This window comes from Centruroides vittatus, unplaced genomic scaffold (assembly GCF_030686945.1).
Source record: "Centruroides vittatus isolate TY-2023 unplaced genomic scaffold, ASM3068694v2 contig_19, whole genome shotgun sequence".
NCBI classification, from domain to species: Eukaryota; Metazoa; Arthropoda; class Arachnida; order Scorpiones; family Buthidae; genus Centruroides; species Centruroides vittatus.
This window is the reverse complement of record NW_027121169.1, coordinates 6,411,228-6,434,071: the sequence shown is the minus strand read 5'-3', so window position 1 is coordinate 6,434,071 and position 22,844 is coordinate 6,411,228. Positions and strand designations below refer to the sequence as shown.

Below are 22,844 nucleotides of genomic sequence, written 5' to 3'. Positions count from 1 at the left end.
AAGATATGGGAAAGAAAAAAATAAAATAGATAATAATAAACGAATTTTAATGATACACAATTAGCAAAGATACTTACAAATAAATACACGCATTCTATCATTACGAGTTATTTAGATGTAAAAATCTAATGCTGGAAAGATGAAGATGAGGATAAACGAGCAAGAAGCTCGAAATTTATACGTGTGTATCAATGTTATGCAAGATAAGATAATTATTACGTGGATACTATAGAAATGTTACGATGTAGTGATAGAAAGATGAGGATGATGTAAAGCAGTTTCAACATGAAATCTGAGAAATATAGTTACAACCACGTCATTGTTACGCAGATAGTGTATATGGCTAAACACAATAGATATGTCTATATCATTTTATAAAGTGTGGACTCATCTAATATAACATAGTAGAGTGTTAGAACTTTGATACCTTATCTTAGACAAGTGTATGGTTGGGGGTGAGCGTGAAGTGTCACGCATCCTTCACGTGTTTGGAATCACGTAACTCCTTTACACAGATCGTTGCGTGATAACGGTGCGAAGTACGTCACGAACGAACGTCAATGGGCTTCCATAGAGGTAGAGGAATTGATATTTTGTTACAAAGTATACCTCACTACATCTTGCATGTTTGCAATAAGAGAAAGTGATGTGATGTGTAAGAAATTATTGCTAAAGTTTCCTTCCTCGTGTCAACTTGACAGATGAAAGTAATATTGAAGACATGAGAATGGATGCTGCTATAACATTATATATATACAAGCAGACACATATACGAACGCATATAAAGATATGTTATTTTTTCTCAAACATTTAATATCTTACGCTTCACTGCATCAAATCATTCATTTTTAAAGAAAATTCTCTATTTTTCATGCAATGTATTTTAAATAAAATATTACATTTTTATTATATTCCTAGTGAATTTGTAATTATTTTCTGATGAGCATTCTGATGATAAGGAGAAGAAATCACGATGAAGATGCTGAGTGAGAAAATAAAGTTGATAAACATCAGCATCTTCATCTTCCAGCGTCATATGTATTTTGATATATTTAGCATCAGGTTTGCTGACATTGTATAATAAGCAGATATAAGTCATATACAGTATATTTATTTATCACTGTATATCCTAGCAACAACATTGACGTCTTTAGCATCATATCTAAATTTTGAAGATAAAGATTTGTAGATGATGCTTAGTTCTGGTTTGTGAAGATGGAAGCAAACATCACTTTTAAATGTTTACCTCATATATATGGCATCAGAAGGAAGATAATTTCAGATAATCCACAAACAAGAATTAATCCATTAAGCTACTTAAAATATAATTGAGATAAATGAAAAATTTAAGTAAGAAACTGAAGAAGAGGATGAGGAAGAAAAAAATTCAAGTTAAAACTTTCGATTAAATTCTTTAAACTTTTCTTTAACTATTAACAAAGATTCGATTAAGATACTAAATTAAATAAGGAGAAATCCCCAATCACTGAAAGCACTACAAGTTTAATCAATTTTATTTACATGTTTCTTGACTTTTCCTATGTCCAATGTACTTATACACGTGTGCACAAACATGTTGTATATAGAATTTTAATTAATTAATTTAACAAACTACAGTTTTAAATTAGAAATTTAAACGTTTGTCAAGGTTAGAATTCAAGAATCTACAAGTTACTCTAATGTGATTTTATCTAGGAGTAGAGAAAGGATGACAATTATCTCATCCCTTCTACTCCTTATGCATCTCTAAGGAGATGTAAAATGGATGCTGTATTTATGATAATGGAAAGAAGGGATATTTGGTAAGAGATTTGTGTCCTTTAATGGGTTGAATCACTTTTAAGTTTTGATTCGTTGGCAAGTATTTAACGATTTTTGTCAAACTTTTCACTTAAAGAACACAGTTGAATTGATGGAAAAGTTGAAGAGGGATGAGTTGTTTGCTTAAAGAAAAAAGTCAAGTGAGAAGATATTTGAAGTAAAAGTGAGAATTTTTCTTTTACTTTTTCTATTTTTTTTACGTTCTTCGTGTTGTTTGAGGTATGGGAGGGTTGTTGGATGAGGTGTCGTCGAGATGGTGAAAGCTTAAATCAACACTTTAGACTGCTGTAAAAATGCAAAATTGTGGCTTAGATATGAAATTTTCTTAAAAATTTATTAAAATACACCACAAAATAATGTTTTCTTTTAAAAAATTTATCTAAAAAATCAGTACTCTCATTTAGTTTCTTAACCAAGTATTGAATCATAAACAACAGTTTAAAATATGTAAATTGTAATAAATTTGAAATTTTTTAAAGGAGTAAGAATGGGAATTGCTGAGCAAGTGAAAGAGCCGAATATATATAAAATTGTTCCATAGATATAAAAATTTTTTATGACTCTAAAAAATTTTGTCATAAAACATAACTTTTTACAATAGAAACATAAATTTATCCAAAAAGAAAAAAAACCTACGCTCAGTGAACTTCAGCAACTAAGCAACGAGTCACCAAACTTTCCTGTGGCACGGATTAAAAATTTTCTCATAAATCTAAGAAAAATTCATATGAAAATATAAATTGAAATAAAAAAACATAAATCCATCAAAAAACACAATACATTTAAAGAATTTCTTCATTAAATCAATGTAAAAACCAGCAAAATTTCCACGAGTGGACTTTCAAAATCACTAAAAATATCAAAAAAATATATGCGTTATCGAGTAAAAATGATGTTTTTCTTAACAGAAACAGAACAAAGTTACGAAATAAAAGATAAATTTATCTAAAAAAACAAAAACTCAATAAATTTCTTCACTAAATCAGCACGGAAACATCAAAGATTTTTCAACTTGCCTACCAAAAAAACTAAAAAAGAAAAAAAATATATATATATATATTCATTCTCATGTCAAAATAATGCTTTTTTTCTAACAGAAAAGGGAAAAACCTACTCGTTACAATATAAATGATAAAATTCCATTTACTTCCATCCATCCGCATCACTTGTTTTCAAATCAGGAATTCGAGACTAAGAATAGAAATATATATATATATAGCATTTGTCCAAACAATCTCTTCGACAAATCGAAGAGAAAAGAAAATTTTTCTCATCAGAATCGGAAGTAGATGGTAGGAAAAGTTCAGGAATTCTGACATGGCGAAAAATCTCTTTGGAAAAGTGGAGAAAAGAAGAGAAAGAAGAGGAAAAAAATGATTGACCGCAATAGAAAACTGATGCTGGAATTCCAACGGATCGTAAACGAAACTTGCTGCTATTTTCTTCTTTTTTGACATAGAAAACTTGCTAGAAGGGAAGAGCGAATGAAAAACAGAACAATAAAATCTTAAGGATGTAACGCATGCCAGGACATACACTCAACTTCCTAAACTCCCTTGCAAAAAGACCTATCTTTAAGATCCTTAAACGTTTGATCAACAAAACTCTTAAGCAATTTATGAGATGTTTTTTCCCACCCTTCAATTGATTGTAGTAGCTTGGAAAGTGTGTTTTTTCAGAAGATACGCTATGAATTTTATTGAATTTTTATTGAAAAGAATGTTAAAGAGCACTTGCCAAATCTAGAGCTATTATAGTGTGAGTGGTGATGCTCCTTCTTAAGTTTCTTTGCTACTTTTTTTTGTCTTTTTAATTATATTTATTGCTGATTCTAATAAATTTGTCTTGTTATTGCCGAATTTACAATCGTTTATTCTTTCCTTTTTTATTGTTTCGACAATTTTTATTTTTCTGTAATTACTAAACATTGTCTCTTCTTCCTCCTCCTCATCTCTTTCTATTCCTTCTTCTTTGTCATCTCTTATCCTTGTTAGCATTTTGATCGATTTTCCGCATTTTTTAATGCTTTTTTTAATTTTCATTTCTCAGAATGAAGAAGAAAAAGAAAATAAATGATCTAAATTTAAATAAAGATAAATTTTGTTACAGTTTAAGGATACAAAAATCTCCATTTTGTGTGTGTTTTTTTATTTTGAGGTGGAATTTTTGATTTTCTTCCAAAAAAAATTTGAATTTGGAATATAAATTTAGAGGGTTTTTTTTAGAATTTTAAACGTAACTTTTTCTGATTCAAAAACTTTTCGGATCCATTTTTTCAATTGGATTTTTGGAGATTTTTGAATTTTTGATTGAATTTTTTTTGATGTTTTGTTTTTTAAAAATTTTTAATTTTATCCTAAATTTCAGGTGTTATAGATTATTGAGCCTTTGTGAAGCGTGTTAGGTAATTAAGCCTTTGTGAAGCGTGGTTGCATATTGAGCCTCCGTGAAGCGTGGCAGATAATTGAGTTGCCTTAATATAGAATAGAAAGATGTGCCCAATTAAGTGTTGTAAATTGTACACTTTTAAGAAGTGCCGAGAATAATTGTGCCACTTTAAAGTGTGATGGTTCTTATTTAAGATATAATATAGTCTAGTTTCTTTAAAGTGTAGTGGAAAATCCTACGCACTTTTAACGGGGTAGAAATTTGTGCTTTCCTTGAAGTATAGTGGAAATTTTTGCAATTTCAAAATGTAATAGAAAACTGTTCTACTTAATTTATAATAGAAGATTGAGAACTGTTTAAAGCCTGGTAGAAATTTTACCACAGTTTTTTACGAAACTTTTTTTTAATGGAAAACTGTGGCAAAAATTGCACAACTTTAAAGTTGTAGGTGTGAAATGGCGCTTCTTTAAAGTGTAATGGAAAACTGATTTAAAAGTGTGGTAGCAACTGTGCTCCTTACAGCACGGTGTAAAATTGCACACATTTTAAAACGTAAGAGGAAACTGCGTGGTAGAAATTGTGCTTAAAGATGTGGTGGTTAACTACATGTGGTGATGTGGTGGCTCTCTTTAAGGCTAGTGGAAAGATATGACAAAATTTTTGCCATCTTAAAATATAGAAGAAACTTTTCACTTAAAAAGTGTGAAGTGGGATCAGAAATTGTGTAGTTTACACCTTAAATTATAATAGAAAATGTACAGCTTAGAGTGTAGAATTTGTTCCTGCTCTTCCTATTTTGTTTATTGAACAAACAAATCATCAACATCTTAAACAATTTACCTACTTCCTTCCTATCAACTAAACACGCTTAGAGGTATACGAAATGTAAACTCGTTTCACACTTCGATCCTTAATGTGAGTAAGTTTAACATAATTAATTCATTAAATTCTAGCTTTCGTATATAATTGATTTTTTCTCCAATTACAAAGTATTTTTCGCTAATAATTCGTAAAGGTCCCCCCTCTTTCTCTCTCTCTCTCTTTCGATAATGATGTCTCTCATTATATGAAGTAAGGAAGAAAAAATATATATCTAGAAAAATAAATAACAGAAAGAATCACTTAGAAGAGATGGATGTTGCCTCGCGGCTTCAAAACTCAAAAACTTTAATGGTAGGATTTACGCTATCCTGACAAATGATCCTTAAAAAAAAAAATTATTGCAGTTAATTTTGATTTTATAAAGATTTTCTTTTACGTTTTTTCTTACTTTAAATTGATTCTATAAGCTATAACTTTATAAATATTTGCTCCATTTTTAATGGGATTCGTATTAGCAGCATCCTCATACTCCGCATCACTTTATCCACAATTTTCTTTTTTTATGATTAAAACTAAACTATATTAAGATCAGGATGGTTGAAGATGAAAGGGAAACATGTTAGGATATAATTAGTAAATGGAAGTGGACTCACTCGGTCCATCAAGTAAACAAGAACGGTCGAATTTGGTCAATTATGGGTTGCCATTTTGATTTGGTGAAAGGAACGAGTGTGTTGACTAACTAAATTTAGTTTTCTACTTATTTTATAATTTCGAGTGACTTATATTTATTTAATTTAGTAACTTTGGATAGTATTTTACTGATTTAAATCCAAAAATTGTATTATATATATATATATTTTAAAAATTTTGATATTTTTTCAGCTCCTCAACGTAATGATTTGTAGTGAATAATGTATGGTGTCGCATCACGAAACAATTTCTTTTTTTAATTTTACAGCTTCGGTTTGTAAAAATTGCTTCAAGAAACATATTTATCTAAAATTTATGATGTAATTTCTTCCAGAAAATTGAAAATATTGAATAAAAATCGATGATAATTTATCATGTAAAGAGAGATGTTAGGAGCTACTTTAATATATTGAAGCTACTACAGAAAATCACTGATTATACATTTACTAGTAATTCTAGAGCTTCAAACTTTATTTTAAGTAAACGCACAATGTTTATTAAATCTAACTTTGATTATTTTTTAATTTTACAACCTTTATAATTTTACGAAAAAAATGAAAATTAAAGCAATGTCTTCTAGGAGATCGAGCCATTTTTATGTCAATTCCATACTTCTGCACATAAAAAATCTAAATTAAATAAAAATTTACTTAAATTGAAGACTTAATTTAATATAAAAAAGCAGAAAATTTCTAAAAAATTAAAGAAAAATCTATTTGTAGAGGAAACAAAGTCAATTAATGCATCATTTCCTACTCGTTAGACGAATTCAAAGCATCGTTAATACTAAAATATTTTTTTAATCAATTTGTATTATTAAAAAATATCATTTTACAATTGATTTTTAATAAGATTTAAAAATTTTATCATTCCTTTATTCAATAAACACAAAATTTTTGCGTATAAACACAAACAAATGGCTTCTCCTTTAATACTTCCGACGTTGGAAGATGGTAAAGAAATCAAGTTTAATAAGAAGAAAAACACACTTGTTTAAAATTTAAAACGTAATTTAATAAAGTAAAGTTTTGAAATATTGAATAAAATCAAAGAAAAGTAAAGTTAGAAAACAGTAATATATATATATAAAAAAATAAAACAAATACAGAAAAAACAGCAGTTCTTTACGCTAAAGGAAATCTGTGAAGCAGCATGGAACAATTTAAACGTCAAGTCAATATTTAGAATAAAGAGAAAACAAGATAGGGAATATTCATCCGAGTGTAACAAGAAAACGCTAATTTTACTTCCCTATCGTATAGAATCCTCCAGGGATTCTGTATTGCACTGTCTTTTCCGCATCCTTTTCACTGAAAAAAGATGCGGAGGATGCTGAGGATGAAAACTAATTTCTTGACAGGTTTTCTCTGTTTGCATTATATTTATATAGATTTTTTTTCTAAGTTTTTCTCTTCCAAAAAGTTCAATTACATCTGTTAGTTTCTGGTTTTTCATCTTATAACGTTTAGAACCTACTGGGAATCGAAGATGCTCTAACATATGACTAAGAATGGTACATCTGTCCTCCTTCTTACCTCTTAGGATTTATGAGGCTGCCAACTTTATAATATGATTCTTGGTGTGTTTTTTTATTTCTTCCTTCTTATCACTGTAAGAAGTGGAAGTATAGATACAGAACTGACGTCAAAAGTGGAGAAATATTGATAAAAGAGTAAACTTAGGTGTTTGTTTTGTGTAAATGTTAAACTTGTATGAGTGTGACGTGTTGGTAAGAAATGATATTTACCTTTTTTCCTGCCTAGAGAAGGTTTGTTCTTGTGGATAACTGGTTAATTAGTTAAAACCTTTTCTATTTTATACGCTAACATTAATTCTTCTATATAAATAATAAATAAATGTGTTGTAACTAATGCTTACTGGTTTAAAAATATGTTAATTAATTAAAAATTAAAAGCAGATAACCTCTAGTTATCACAGAAATTAAATAACAAGCAGTTATAGTAAACTAGAAGTTAGATAATCAGTAATTTTCAGTGTTTAGATAAGGTGGAATGACTCTAAGTTTAGCTAATTGTGAGTTAATGAAAGTTAAATAATCTCTGTTTGTATAAATGTTAATCAGGTAACTACTCGTTAAGTAATTGGTAAATAAATGGTTAAATAACTTGGAGTAAACTAACCATTAGTTAAATATCTATAAGTTACTTGTTTCTATCACATTTATATACTATTAAAGAGGGTTCCCTTAATGCTTTGCTTACTCATTAATTGACGTGTGATCCTTCTAGAAGGAAGAAAAATGGAGAAGAGAGGAGTTACTTCAGTACAAAACTCTACAAAACTCTAAGACCAAAAATTAAATATCTAAACATAAAAACAACCTCAAAGTTTTCATAAACGTTTATATTTATATCAATTATGACGATACAGTTTACATAATTCATGTTAAAAGAACAGCAATATGAATGCATCTGGAACCACAACTAACCAGAAAAAAATCAAATTAAAAAAAAAAAAATATATAAAATCAACTTAATGAAACACCATTAAAAAGGGTTCCTTTCATGTTTTATCTACCCTTAATCAACATGAAAATCTTCTACTAGTAAGGTAAAATGGAGAAAAAGAGAAGAGGAAGAGTATATTCAATCTCCAGTTCACTTCAGCTCAGATGACATGAAAAGTGACTTTCTATATATTTTCATTCTGCCTTTTCAGGAGACGAGAGTAGACTCTTTTACTTTAATTACAGGGATAAAAATAAGAAAACAATGAAAAAAACAGCTAAAACTTGGCCACTAGAAGAAAACAAATGAGCGACTGCATCAAGCTTACTCCAATTATCTTTAGCAAAGAAGAAATTTAGATTGAATCATAAATCACTTCTTTGTCTGTTTCAGCAAAATTTTCCAATAATCACTAAATTTACGAGGAATATAATAAAGGAGTAGAGAAAACTTTAAACATTATTAAGTGATAGAGTAAAACTCTTTTAATCCTTTATTATGTTACGTGAATGTGTTAAGATTATGTGATTAAAGAACGACGTTGATCAACTTTTCATCACCTTAAAAACTCTTTTCTTAATAATGTTACTTAACGTTAAAATAATTAAATTATAATTTTAATGTTAAAAATTAATTTTATGAAGGTTTTTGCCGTGATTTTCATTGGTAATCTTGATACATTTTATGCTATTTTTCTATAGTGATGAGGTAAAGCATTCTTTCACAATTGTATGTAATTCGTGCTTAAAATTGCTTTTAAGCATTAAAAATTAATGTTTAAAGCTTTTATAACATTTTATAAAATTTTTTAGTAATCAAAATCATAAATTAGATATCTTTTCTAAACATTTTTTCGCAGTGAAGACGTGGAAAATACATTTAAACATGAACCAGTTTCCTAGTTTTTTAAATGAATTTTTCGTTAATTTTAAAAGTTTTTTATATTAATACTTTTTATAGTATTTAATTTTTAAAATATTTAAAATATTTAAAATTTTACTCAAATATTATGCTAATTTTTCAATACTATGCTGCTAAGGTAATAAAGATACAAATCTCTCTTCCTCATCCTCTAGCAGCATCACTAAGAGAAACTTGTTACTATAAAAATAAATTTGGGGCTCCTATAAGCATATATATTGTTTTCTATAACATAAAATATTTTATATATTAAGAATTGTTACGATAGAAGCAGAATTTTAAATTTATCCAATTTTTTATCCCTCTCTTCATCAGCATCTCTATAGCATATATTGCTTAGTGATATGAAAGTATATAAGTTACGTTAAATTATTAATATTGTTACCGAAGTAAATTTATTAATTATATAACTTTTAAAATATTATTTATTGCGAACTGTTACTATAAAAACAAAATATAATATTGAATTTATCCAATTTTATATATCTCTTCTCCTCATTATCTTTAGCATCCTAATTAATTTTTATCGATTCAAATATGTTAATTTATTAAATAATTATAAATATTTAAATAAAAATAATTTTATTGCGTTATAAGCATTCTATTCTACATTTAAAATAAAAAATACAGCTTTTAAATCTCTTAAAATATTTTTTAAATGAATAAAATATCTTGGAACACGGAAAATCCTTTGTAATAAAAATGCATTTATATTTGTTTTCTGGCAAAGGAATATCCAAAGATAATGCAGAAACGATAATTAAACATTGATAAAAACTAAAACTAAATTCTGAGTATGAAAGATAAGAAGGATTTATAAGATAAACAGAATAACAGACTGTTAAGAGGAGATCTACATCAGGAGAGAGTAACAGAGAGGCCATTTACAATGGGATTTACTAATCTCAATTTAGTTTCCCTTCACTAAAACCTTTTATCTCAGAAACCTCATTGTTTTTTAATTATATTTCTATACATTTTAACGGTAAAAATAGTAAAATTTTCATGTTTTTAGGGATTTATTGATAATAACTATAATTATCATTTTTCCTATTAAATTTATGTAAATATATTAATTTTTCTAAGAAATTCGTTGTAAATTCTGTCGTGTTAACATAAAATTACGGGATATTATTAAGATTTGTCTAAACTTTTATAAAAAGTGGCATTTCATTAATCCATCCCAAGCGCATCGCGCGCTATTTTATATTATAAAATGGAAATTTATGCTTTTATCGTTGATTAAACATGAAATATTAAAAAAATCTAAGTTTATAGTTTATTTTTATAGCAGCAATCATCAAAAATTTCCATATTTTTCCATAAAAAAGCCAGATATTGTAAAATCGAAGAGGATGCTGTACGAAACAGTCTGCAACATCTATACAAAGATAAGGTAAGAGTGTGTGTGTTGCATACAAAAGAATCGAGCCAAATACCCTCGCATAGAACTTGTGGCATACCAGAGATGCTTATCTTAGTTTAAAACGTGCAAAGAAACAGCAATAACTTTAAAAAAGTGCAGAAGTTGCGATAAGAAGAGAGCACGATTTACATTGCAGCGAATCAATTATTCATCTCATGGATCAATCAAAAATCATTATTTTCCGAAAAAAATCTAAGACAAACGATCCTAAAATCCTAGTTTTCTACTCGACCATATCCTACAAACATTAAGAAACAGAGATATAAGCAGGAAGAAAATCAAGCAAAAATTGCACTTCACAGATGGATATGTCTATATATTTTCCGTGTAGTTTTATATTTATTTTACTACTTTAAACTACCTCAAGTCATTGTTACGGTTGGAAAATCTTTTTATATAAGTCATAAAAGTTATTTGAATGGATAGTAATAGTGTGTAAGGGTAGAGATTGTCGTAAACTCTACCTTAGATGATACCCATAAAACGAGAAAATGTTACATAAATCCAAGTATATTTGCAAAGTGTTTGGCTTGGCATTCATCCCTTTTGTTACTGTAGTAGCATCACGTTTCTGGTTACCGTTAATAGCCACCGATTTGATTTGTGTTTGCTCTATTAATGAAGGGAGAAATGTGTTCAAGAATGCAAGAATTCTGTACTTTTTTCTTATACTGCAAATGAATTATTCAATAGTTTTTAATGCAAAAAATCCAGTTATTTTTTAATTATTTTTGCAAATGATGTAAAACAGCATCTAACCCATCAGAAATTTGCATCAATTCTTGCTCCAGTGACTTCATCAATTTAATAATTGCTCGAGAAAATTCCAACTTGTTTTCCTTCTTCTTCAACCTCAACAATCATGTTTTCGAGTGATGCGGAGGATCAATAATTTTTAGTATAATTTAAGAAACAATTTTATGTATTTTATTGCAGAAAAACATTATTATTATAGTTATTTTGTCTAAATCTTTTCAATGGCCTCCACAATCCATCAAAAATCCTCATCAGTTCAACTTCTAAAATCCTTTTTCCAGATGATGCGGATGAGATATCATTTTTATATTTTAGATGAAATTCAATTCAATAACATTTAAACTATTAAATTCCGCACCATTTTCTATTTAAAGATTCAAAAATTCCTTTAAAAATCCAACATATTTTTTAATGCGCAATCTCTAAAAATCATATTCTCCAAGTGATGCGGAAGATCAGTAATTCTTTCTTATCTTTTAAGTAAAATTACAAAATTTAAAGTAGCTATTAAAGATAAAACTACCCAAAAACAGCTACCAAATAATAATAATAAGGCTATAAACCATAAAAATTTCATCTAAAAAATCGAATTTAATGATGAAGATCATTACATAGGGAGACGAAAAAGATGATGTCAGAAGAGAAGACATTATTTATTTGCAAATTAATGTGTGTTTCTTCATCGCTGCTCACGTTGACAGATGTAAAATAGCTTTACTATTTGTAATCTCATTCTTTATGCTAATTATAGATATTTAACTGCCGTACTTCTAACGTTACAACAGAGAAAAACTCCAAAAAACAATCAAATTTTTTTTTGGTTTTGAAATTTATCAGAGAATTCTTCTTCCTCTTCTTCTACTTCAAGAGGTATAAACTTATAAATTTTTATTGCAAAACTACAACTTTCTTGCTCTTATTTACATATAAATTATGATGAAAATCTCAATTAAATTTTTTAGAAAAAATCAATAAATGTTGTGGGAGTTGTTTTTTTGAAGTGAAACATATATTTAAGAAAGGTAAAGTAATTATGCAAATAGCTATCTTATCTTTTAACATGTATTGGATGAGTTGTCAATTTTTAAATAAAATTTCTTTTATGTAAATGGTGTTTTTTAAATAAATTCTCCTCTTTTAGATGTTCTTTAGATAGTTTTCTTCTTTATTTTTTTAATTATTTATGCTGCTGTATAGTAGAAACTCGTGTACGATGCTGTTCTTCTGTACAATGCATGTGACTGTTGATAGTGCTGATGTATGCAATAACACGATATTGTTACACTTGTTTACAAGTTTTAGGAGAAATTATAACTGTATGATGTAGAAAGGAGCTTAATTGAGGTTATAGGTAAAAACTACAAAGAAAACTGGTGTTATAGAGAGAAACACATAAAAATGAGCACACAGAACCAATTGATGTAACCACTGAAACCAAGCACAACCAAATACTATTATGTGAGGAATTAAATCAAACTTTTCCTCCTTCTTAGAACAAGTTAGTGTTGTCATACAGAGCAATATTATTCCTATTGTAGCTGCTGCACAAGTATGCTAGAGAAGTCTTGTAATGGCACCCTACAATGATATTCAGCACTGAAACAGAAACTGATACTTATAATGCTTCTCCTACGAGTTACACAAAAAGTTACATTTAACAAATACCTTAAACAATATTTATCATTATTTATTAAATTAAACCGAATTTTCTCAATATTTTTCCAAAAATAACAACATTGAAAACTGTTTCTGCATCTGTTTTATATGTCATATACCACTTTCCATCATCGAAAAGTCATTAATATGAAGTTCTTTATGATGTTGGATCCATAAGCAACTTTTAATCGCATCTGGAACCATCACATATGCTCCCCATTCTGTAGCTTGATATAAAGCATCAATGACTGTAACGTCTTACGATCCAAAACTTGTCATCCATCAACTCATAAGATGTACAGTTTGCAAAGGAGAAGCGTTAAAGTTGCCGAAGATCCCTCCCCTATCACTATCGCATGTGGCAATTAATCCATCATCGTACCATGAGCAACCCATCAAGAAATATTTATTTTCCTTCATCAAATTGTTTGCTAATTGTTACGAAATTAACGTATTAACTTATATTTTTAAAGGAAAATATATAAATTAGCAAAAGATTTTTATCCGGATCAATGAACCAGAAGAAAATTCTGCAAGGCAAAAAGGGATGTTTTCAAGTTAAGCTGATTACTCCTGTTTTCTATTTTCTTTAAATCTCTTGTCCGAAATTTTCTGGTGACAATAAAATACGATTTATAATCACTACAAATCCGGATAACGTCACTAATCCAGCGATAAGTTTGAAAGGAACAAAAAGAATTCCTCTTCCTCCCTCTCCAATTCCAAAAAAACACGAAAATCTAATTAACTTTGTAGACTGGAAAATTTCGTAAAAAATTCTGTTTTAGTTCAGAATTAAAGGATTTAACAGTTAAATAAATCTCCTTCTTTAAGTTAAGTAGCAGAAAAAAAATAAAATAAAATAAAATAAATAAAGGAAGATTTCTAAGGAAAATGCGAATTTCTAAGCATCTGTCAAACTGGACACGCGTGGTCCAAACAGTTTTGTACGTTGGTCGGAGCGTGTCGATTAATGAATCAATTTTCGATAATGGACACCAACTCAGTTTTCAATAATACATTAAATTACTTAGCAGCTGATGTCTCACTCCCCCATTTAGAAGAGAGAAGCATTAGTAATAATTAGATAAAACTAAGCTGCTACCGGCTTAACTTGAGCCGGATTTGGGCGGAGAAGGTTAAAGTTCGCTAGTAGAGATTCAATTTTCGATGTAGTCACACTTGTTATAAAGATTTATCACGTTCAATATCAAAAATCCGAGTGACGAAAGTGATGGATTAGTTATAAATTGATTTTTCCTTGCTCCAACGATGCTGCTTATAACTGTATCAGGAGTAATATTGGGCGGAGCAACAGGAGAATTTTCTGTACTTTAATATCGATTTTTATGTAGAAAAAATAACGTATTTTTAATAAAAAAATCGAGAAAAATTTATCAATTTTCCAGAATGCTTCGCACCACTCCAGGATGAAGAATGGTAATTTTAATTAGTAAGAGAGCGAACTTAGAAAAATTCTTAAGCCAAAATATTTAGTTTTAACATCAAGAAAAGAAACAAAATTTAATTACTAAGAATTCCTACGAGTGCTTTAAATAAAAATTTTGTTATTACAGAAGTTTCTATGGAATTAAAAAAAACAGTTTTGTTACAATTTCCACAATTTTGTATCACTGTAAACATATGGATGGAGTTGGAGTTTATTATTAATCGAGCCGCTTTGTACGTCTCCATGGTGACGTACAGTTGTCAAATGTGGGTAGTAAGAGAGGTAGAAAGGTGAGTGAGAAGATCTGATCAACATCTTTCTACTCAACCTGTTACAATTTCGTAAAAACTAGGCATAAATATGCTCTCACGAATCAATTTTATGAAAGTCCCCCCTTTGAACGTAGCAGAAACAAGCAATTTCTGACAGAAAACTATATATTTTTCAGTTTCTAACAACCAATATTGGTGGAGATGAATAGAAAAGACTTCAAAATTGAATTTTTTTTTTATTTTTTATTTTCTCTCTTCTATCACGATATAGCACCTCCAACAACCATCCTATTACGTAAGGTGTTGGACAGTATGAGGATGCAGCAGCTGTGATTCGCAGCTGTTATAAAGACGACGACTTGGCCAAAAACTGACTGGTTCCCAAGGCACCCTGTATATGTCATCAACATCTGTGTAGGTATCATTGTCGTGTGGCACACTGCTGATCGATCGATCGCCTGTGATTTATTACGCTTTGCATTGCTGCTGAACATACTTTTATTCAACGTTAAACTCTTAAGTTTAACCAAATTTTTAACCCGGTATTTTATGTATGACGTCAGAAACTTACATCACAAGATTTTTGGCACCTCACTACAACAGAATACTTAGAATTGTTTGCGAAAATCGACTAATGCCTTAGGCGCGGATTTTTTCATCACGCTATCTAACCTTCAAACTAAAATTTACACAACAGAGAGACCATTCAAGGAATGCCTTCTATTTATAGACAACAAGACAGCTCACCTACTATCAGACCTCATAAATCCAGCAGTTTATATCTTATTCATCAATTTGGCTTTAAATTCAATATATATTTTAAAGCTTCTATTTATGATGCTGTGCATTAATTGATCAAAGAGAGGAGCAATTTCATAAACACTACAGCAATAAACCCTTATATGAGAATGTTTTTCTTTGTTTTTCCTATATAAATAAAGAATTTATAATTATATTTAATCTGTTTTACATGATAATTTTGTTATAATCAGCCTTAAACTTTAGGGATTATAAGAGGCAGCGTGGTTTATCTGCATATTCCATAGAGGAGTAGGGCATTAAAAAAGTTATGCTGTGCACCAAACTATAAAAGAACCGATCACGTGAGTGTACCTCTACACCAGGGACGGAGGATGACGTATATATATTGTAATTTTGGGGGAACAGGAACGTTCCAGGTGGCACATCGGTTGCTTAATTTGTTTTTTCAATTTGTTCCCTCTGCACGTCACCTGTCAATCAAAATTTAAATCTCTGGATAGAAAAATGATCGAGTTAATCCTTAGACGTGGAGTGGCGACCTTAATTTTATAAATAAATTATAAAAAAAACTTAATTTTTGTAGCAAAATTGAGAAGTTAGCACTTGAAGTTCAAGGAGGAGAATTTTCTTTATGAAGGCTGTTTCATGGACGATCGAAGCTGTGAACACATAAAAAAACTCCACGATTTGTTTTTCTGCCTCATTAGTTTTATAAAAAAACAAGAAAAGTTGTGACAAGTGACAATGTCGCAACATGCACTTAGCAAAGGACCCAGGTGGTGGTGTTGCTCAGTGTGAAGAATCAATCAGCTGTTTATGAAATCCTTACAGGGACATTTGGGCAGCTGTTTATATGAGAAGTGGCAGTCTACGTACTGCAGATGCTATTTCTCATCCCTCTGACGTCATAATATTGGATATTTAAATCGTTGACACGCGAAAACAAGCGTGGGTGGCGGATGTTTCCGGGACAACAGCTACATTCACAAGGTTGACAAACCTACAATGCCATAAAGAACTGAGAAAGGGGATAACTTTATAACATTCGGGAGATGCTATTTATGAAAAAAAATATTATAAATTTTTAATGAAAATCAAATAATTAGCAATTGTGCCCACTGAAGACCTTCAGGAAATACCAATTCTTCTATAAATAAACCGGGATTAAGTCAAACAACGAAGATTGTAGACAATAGTTGGGTACTTCTCCCCAGAGAACTATGCGACAACTATGCAAGTTGTGCTTCTATCCTCTTGAGAAATGGTGTGGGAAGTGACGAGACTGTTCCCTTCTTCCATTGACGGGGTTGGCGTCACAGACGCTCTACTGAATAACAAATCGCTTCTTGTCGTCAACCAAATGGAGATGCATAAGGTTTTTTTCCCCCTTCTTCTTCTTCTTCTTCTACGTAGCTGCACAGAATTTCTGAAGCATAACGATCCTTTGCTCTAAGAAACACCACCCTCCACAGTCGGCTGTATGAAGGTTCTAGTATGAATGGGGTAAAGAAACTTCTGATTTTGACACGAATTTTCCGAATTCTAGCGGTCTATACACCACCCTCTTAGGCGTTTTAGTATTTAGAATTAATTAATACGTAACCCCAAGTTGTGTTTGGGTTCGTGTATGCATGGTTGAATCCTTAATGATATTAAATGAACGTGTCAAGTCGAATCCGCGTGATTTATATTTAATTATCTTCAGATAATAAAATTGATTAGGAATTAATTAACGTTAAGGAATAGGGAAAAAATCAGCAGGGGGAGGAGAAGCTGTAAACGACGAGGTATTTACAGCTAAACAAACTATAGAGAAGCAGGTGTCTGAGGTGGTCAAACGTCATTTTTTACACTCCCTATCCCACTTCAGATTGTCAGTGTATATACCTGGTCCTCCACTCTACCGTGTAGGATACCTTCCATTCATCTTTCCACTGTGATAACATTATTATCATTTGAATGGGTGCAACGTGGACGAAGAACACCTCTCTATTAGGGGATCCCCACCACTGCATAATCCTATGGGAATAAGACTTAGTTAACAGTACAAACGAAAGGAATTGCTCGTTGTGGGGTCGAGAAAGGTTATTTCTTTAGTATTTTTTTATGAATTTAGTAAAAAAATGGTAACATAATTTGTATGAAGGAGGTTTCTTAATTTGGTTCTGTAGCATAGACTTAAGGAATATAGCTTCATTATTCTTGCAAAATTCGCTAATTTTGACACGTTTTAGCTCTTGAACAGCATTAAAATGGTAGCAAAATATATAATTTAAGTAATAAAAGCATAAAAATTTTGATTTTACATCAATTTAAAGCAAAATTTTTGATTAGAAGACAGCAAATTTAACTGTTTTCCAATTAAATTGATGGTGTTTCTAATAAATTAAATGGTTAATTGATCAAATTCTTAAGGTTTAATAGCTTTAAACAGTAAAAATATCAATTTTTTAAAGTTTAAATCACTAAGAAAAAAGATACAAATTTATAATCCTCAATTAAAGAAAAGCAGTGAAAGCAATTAAGTTTTTAAAACCAAAATTCAATTATTTTAACTCCGGAGAAAGATAAATAAAATTAATTCTGATCTACTAAAGTTAAAGAAAAAATTAAATTTCTGTATCTTAGAGGGGGGAAAAGGAAAATAATTCGGTAGATTAAAGAAGAATTTAATTTCTTTACTAAAAAAAATTAATTTAAGGTAAATCAGGTTAACGTCTTTCTAATAATTTTCATTACTCAAGAGTATAGTTGAAAGCCTCCAGGCAACTTTCTATTGAATTATATAGTTAGATAGTTAAAGATTCCTATCTTCTTCCTTGATTAAATGGCGTAAAAATGGCAAATACGTTTGGTGATCCTAATCCTAGATGTCATTTTTTTGCCTTTAGATAAAAATATATAGCTTCGTATAGTTAAAAGATTGAAGTATTTCAAACTTCTTCCTTGATTAAATAGTTTATAGTCCAATTTCTAAACGAAATCCTTAACATCTCTGTCGAGTATAATTAGAAACCTAATTTTCCTCCTTGATTAAAACATCTAAAAATGTCAGAAAAGGTTACAATTCAACTTCTACGTGACGTCCTTGATACTTTTATACGTTTATCAGAAGAAATTTTAAAGTTTTGTAACGTAGGAATGTGAGAGATTCCTTAATTAAATCATTTAAAATGCTCCTGGACGACATTTTAAAAGTAATTAGAGTAACGATTCCTGTCTTCTTCCTTGATTAAAACGTTTAAAAACGTTTACAAACGTTGGTGATTCTATTTCTAGTCAACATTTTAAACGTTTTTATACGTTTAATAGAAGAATTAATCACGTAAGATGTAGTTAAAACCCTTAAGAATCTTTCCGAAAAATAGGAATAGAATTTAGTTTTCTTACTCGAAAAATATCACGTGAGGAAAATACTTTAGGGAACAAGAACGCAATTGAGTTAGGGAATCGCTCGATTTAGTCAAATCACGAAAGAGACCCATCCGATCATGCACGAAGATGCATACAATCAAAAAGATGCCATTCTCGTACGTCACGAAGATCAGAGAGAGAGAGGGATGCTTTGCTTCTTGTGCTACAAGAGTTGCAATTTTGGTCACGTATTGTTGGGGATATCAAAAACCCCTTCTTCTTGTGTACATAGTGAAGAAAATAAGAAGAAAAACCTTTGTATCTCCCTATATAACTTATATATAATATGTATATATATATATAAGATTTTCTTTATCCGAAGATGGAGAAGATAAATCTACAGCATCCTTTATGTTACTTTGATAGAATTTACAGTATTTGTAGAAGAAATCTATTAAAGAAAACGTTAAAAAAGTACTCTAATAGGGGAAAAATAGCAAAATCAAGTGGTATATTTACCGATATTTTCGTGAAAATCCCTACTAAAAAAACACAAGATATAAGTTTACGTTCTATGTCTTTTATAACAAGAAAAATCACAATTTTACGCTAATAAGTGGATTTAGATTAATTCAATTTATATAAATTATATCTCTAGATTAAAGTATTTATAAATTTTTATATAAAACGATCCAGAAATGGAGGATATGCAAGAGATTCTCGCTCGTAGAGGAGAGAAAAAATCCACTTATGCCTTATCTGTTGAAGACTTTTAACATTTGTTGGATGCGCTTGAGAAACGTTTCCCACCCCCTTACAGTAACGTAATACTCATCAAAGGGAAGAAGTCAAACAGAAAAATATTTTTGTATGTTCAACATGTGGTTGAAGGCCTTAGTTTAGCTGGAAAAATGACTAAACTAATACCAAAATGATGTATGTCATACACTAAACAGGTGTCGAAAGTTTGGAAAATTATGAACTCCTACAACATAATTAATAAATCTAGTTAATGAATCACGAAGAAGGATATCGAAGTGTTAATTATATTCAACAAAATCGCCTCTATGACGAAATTAATGTTGAGTTTATTCAGCATTAAACTTGAGCATTCCGACGCATCAACCACATAAATTTTTGTATTAATTTCCATCATTTCGCGGCGATTTTTACGCGAAAATTTTAGCATTTTTCCGAGTTTTTTACGTGTTAAATATGAATTTATGTTTATATTCTTAGTTTATTTTATTATCTTAATCAACATGTCCATATTTGACCTTCTAAACGTATCAATTTTCAAACATGGCTGAACCGTTTCATGCACGAAACTAATTAAAATTTAATGAGAAAAATTCAGTTAATGCTAGATTAAATTTTAAATATTGCCAAATGTCACGATGTCAAAAGCTAACATGTAAATTGATACAAAATAAAAAAAGTATATCTTGTGATATCAAGCGAGGAAACGACGTTTCCTGTATACCTCTTTATAATTTCCGCGGCTGCATCTCTGTATTTATGCATAAATTTATATTTAATTATATAAAAACAGGATATATCTTTAATATCTTTAATCTTCGATTAATGTAAACTTTATCATATATTTCAAAGCTGGGCATTTTGATATCTTATAATACCTTTTTCACTGCTAGGTATAATTCAAAGACTATATACTTATATTATTCCATGAGATATCTCGAGTTTTAAGCTAAATATTTTATTAAGAATCTATTTTACTATTTGATAGCCTACTAAATCTTATAGTATTGTATATCTATTTAATATCTTTCTGACTCTTCATCCTACTTTTATAATGGCACCACATTTGAACTGATATCCTATTTCACATTTTAAATTTATTAGAGGAAATCATACCAGATACCCCTATTTAACACTTTATCCTCCCATAAATAATCCTATTTTAATACTGAACAACATAGATCAAGATGTTCCTGCTATAATTCGAAACATCAGATATCTTATCCTATACTTGATAATCTCATCTGATACGTATTAAGTAATATCCTAGACACCTCTTAAGATAACCTCAATAACCTGAAGCCTGCATACGCGCAATCTTAAACGTCTCTCACTTTCTTAATGCAGCCTGAATTGCCTTGAAGCTTGAAGTATGTGCTACCTTAGACATCTCAATTTCTTAAGATAGCTTTAATAGGTTGGAGCCTGTAGACTGAGTAGCCTGAAGCCTGAATACGTACAATTTTAGACATTCCTCACCTTTGAAGACAGTTCGAATAGGCGCGATCTCGCCTCCAAAAGTCCTTTTTTCCCTCCTCATTCTCCACTGCAAAATCTATATCTGCACGCCAATATATCCCCTTTAACGCCATTCCTCACTAACGTAAGCTGTGAATGCTTCTAAACCTTCACTAATTGCCTCTCGAGCCTCTACCATTCACACAATACATAAAAGGAAAGGCACAATTTAAATAAACCGCACCCTTCCTCTATTCAACTTTATCGTCAATACGTTCTTAAACAGGTAAGAAAGCGAAAATATGCCATTATAACGTCACCCAACCTGTGTATTAGTAAGTATGATGCATAATGACATCCATTTACGTCCCCCAACCTTTACATCATTTAAATTGGAGCACACAATATCGTAGCATACGATCATCAAAGGTTATTTCCTGTCGTGATGCATTGCAATTGTCTCCAGGAAATGAATTACAGAGCAATAAATGGTTAGATTTTTCTTTTCGTCACACAAGAAACACTTCTTGGAGGGATGGAAACACCCGAGAGAGCCAGAAAATCCCGCATTTTTTGGGGAGTACAAGCCATCGTCTACCGATCTCCCAATACAGTAATATCCATCGAACAAATGCTATTATAGTAACAAATTTAAAACAATAGAAGGGGGGGTCTGGAGCGATTGTTGCTTTGGTGGCATCATTAGGGCGCGCGTGCGCCAAGAAAATTCCCCGTGTCGCCGCAATGTCTGGACCCAGGCCACACAAACCACGAGGTATTACCACTGACTGGACGAATGGACTCGAATCGATTGAAAATTTTGCTTTTCAATCACGTGACGCCGTGTGTGCCTCCCTTTTATAACATTAATCCCCAGGAGGGTCGAAAGAACTCATTTGTTAAGCTGTGACGCGGATTATATACCATCATTATCACGCGATAAATGACCTTTAAGGTCTTTTAAACATAGGTAAATTACACACCTAAAGATTCTTTAATTTTAAGGCTACATTTTAGGTAAAATTACAGCCTTATATGTATGCAAAAAAAAGAGCTTTGTTGACATAGAACGTTACCCACCTGCTACTGGTGACAGCTTGCTGACTACACACCACCTGGACTTCCACTAGAACAGAGAACTAATGTGTTACATATCCCCCTTTTTGACATATATATATATACATACATACATATATATATATATATTTATATATATAAAACACACACACAAATGCTAACGATCCACGTGACCGTTACCTTCCTTCCATCTCTGTATTTCAAAGACCCTTCTACAAGCGTCCTTGGATCAGCCATCCTCACTTCACCAAATCAACCACCACGTGAAGAGGCTCCAAACTTAACTCCTGATCGACGGGGCATAACTCCTCGCCTTCCAAGACGCTGACTGAATGAGGTGACGCCCGACGCTGTCTGCCAGTACAGGCAGATGGCAGCGTACGATCGGAGCGCCATCCTTCCACCCCCGGTCACGTGACGAACCGTGCAGGTGTTTAGCGCTTTCCGAGAGAAGTTTCGTTCGGAAGGATAGGGTTACTCGTTCCTAATTGTCACTTTGACACCGCGCAGACCCTGGGAATGTTCCCTGGCAAGCATTACAATAGGGAATGTTGCCTGTAAGGCTCTTATGTTGTGTTGTTGCTCAAGCACAACATGAGAGCCTCGTATTGGCAGACGGCATTGTTTATTTTTAATTACAATGTTAATTCTATGAGGTTTAATGAACTTTAAGGCTTATCGAGAGGTTTTGCGACTAGCATTAAAATCAAGGGATCGTGCGTTAAGGCTAACATCTTATCAATGCCTTATATTCGTTTTTA

General features: G+C 30.7%; 1 protein-coding gene across 2 annotated transcripts in view; it reads right to left on the bottom strand.

Annotated features, from left to right (window-relative positions):
- Positions 1 to 22,421, bottom strand: part of LOC136970209 (uncharacterized) — a 61,225-nt gene extending 38,804 nt beyond the window's left edge. For both annotated transcript variants that reach the window (XM_067264633.1, XM_067264634.1), the window contains exons 1-2: positions 22,264 to 22,421; positions 22,087 to 22,132 (exon numbers count right to left, since the gene is read on the bottom strand). In XM_067264633.1, coding sequence (XP_067120734.1) covers positions 22,087 to 22,132; positions 22,264 to 22,320 — 103 coding nt within the window. In that variant the 5' untranslated portion in view covers positions 22,321 to 22,421. The remainder of the gene's footprint in view (positions 1 to 22,086; positions 22,133 to 22,263) is intronic.
- Between the last annotated feature and the right edge of the window lie 423 nt (positions 22,422 to 22,844).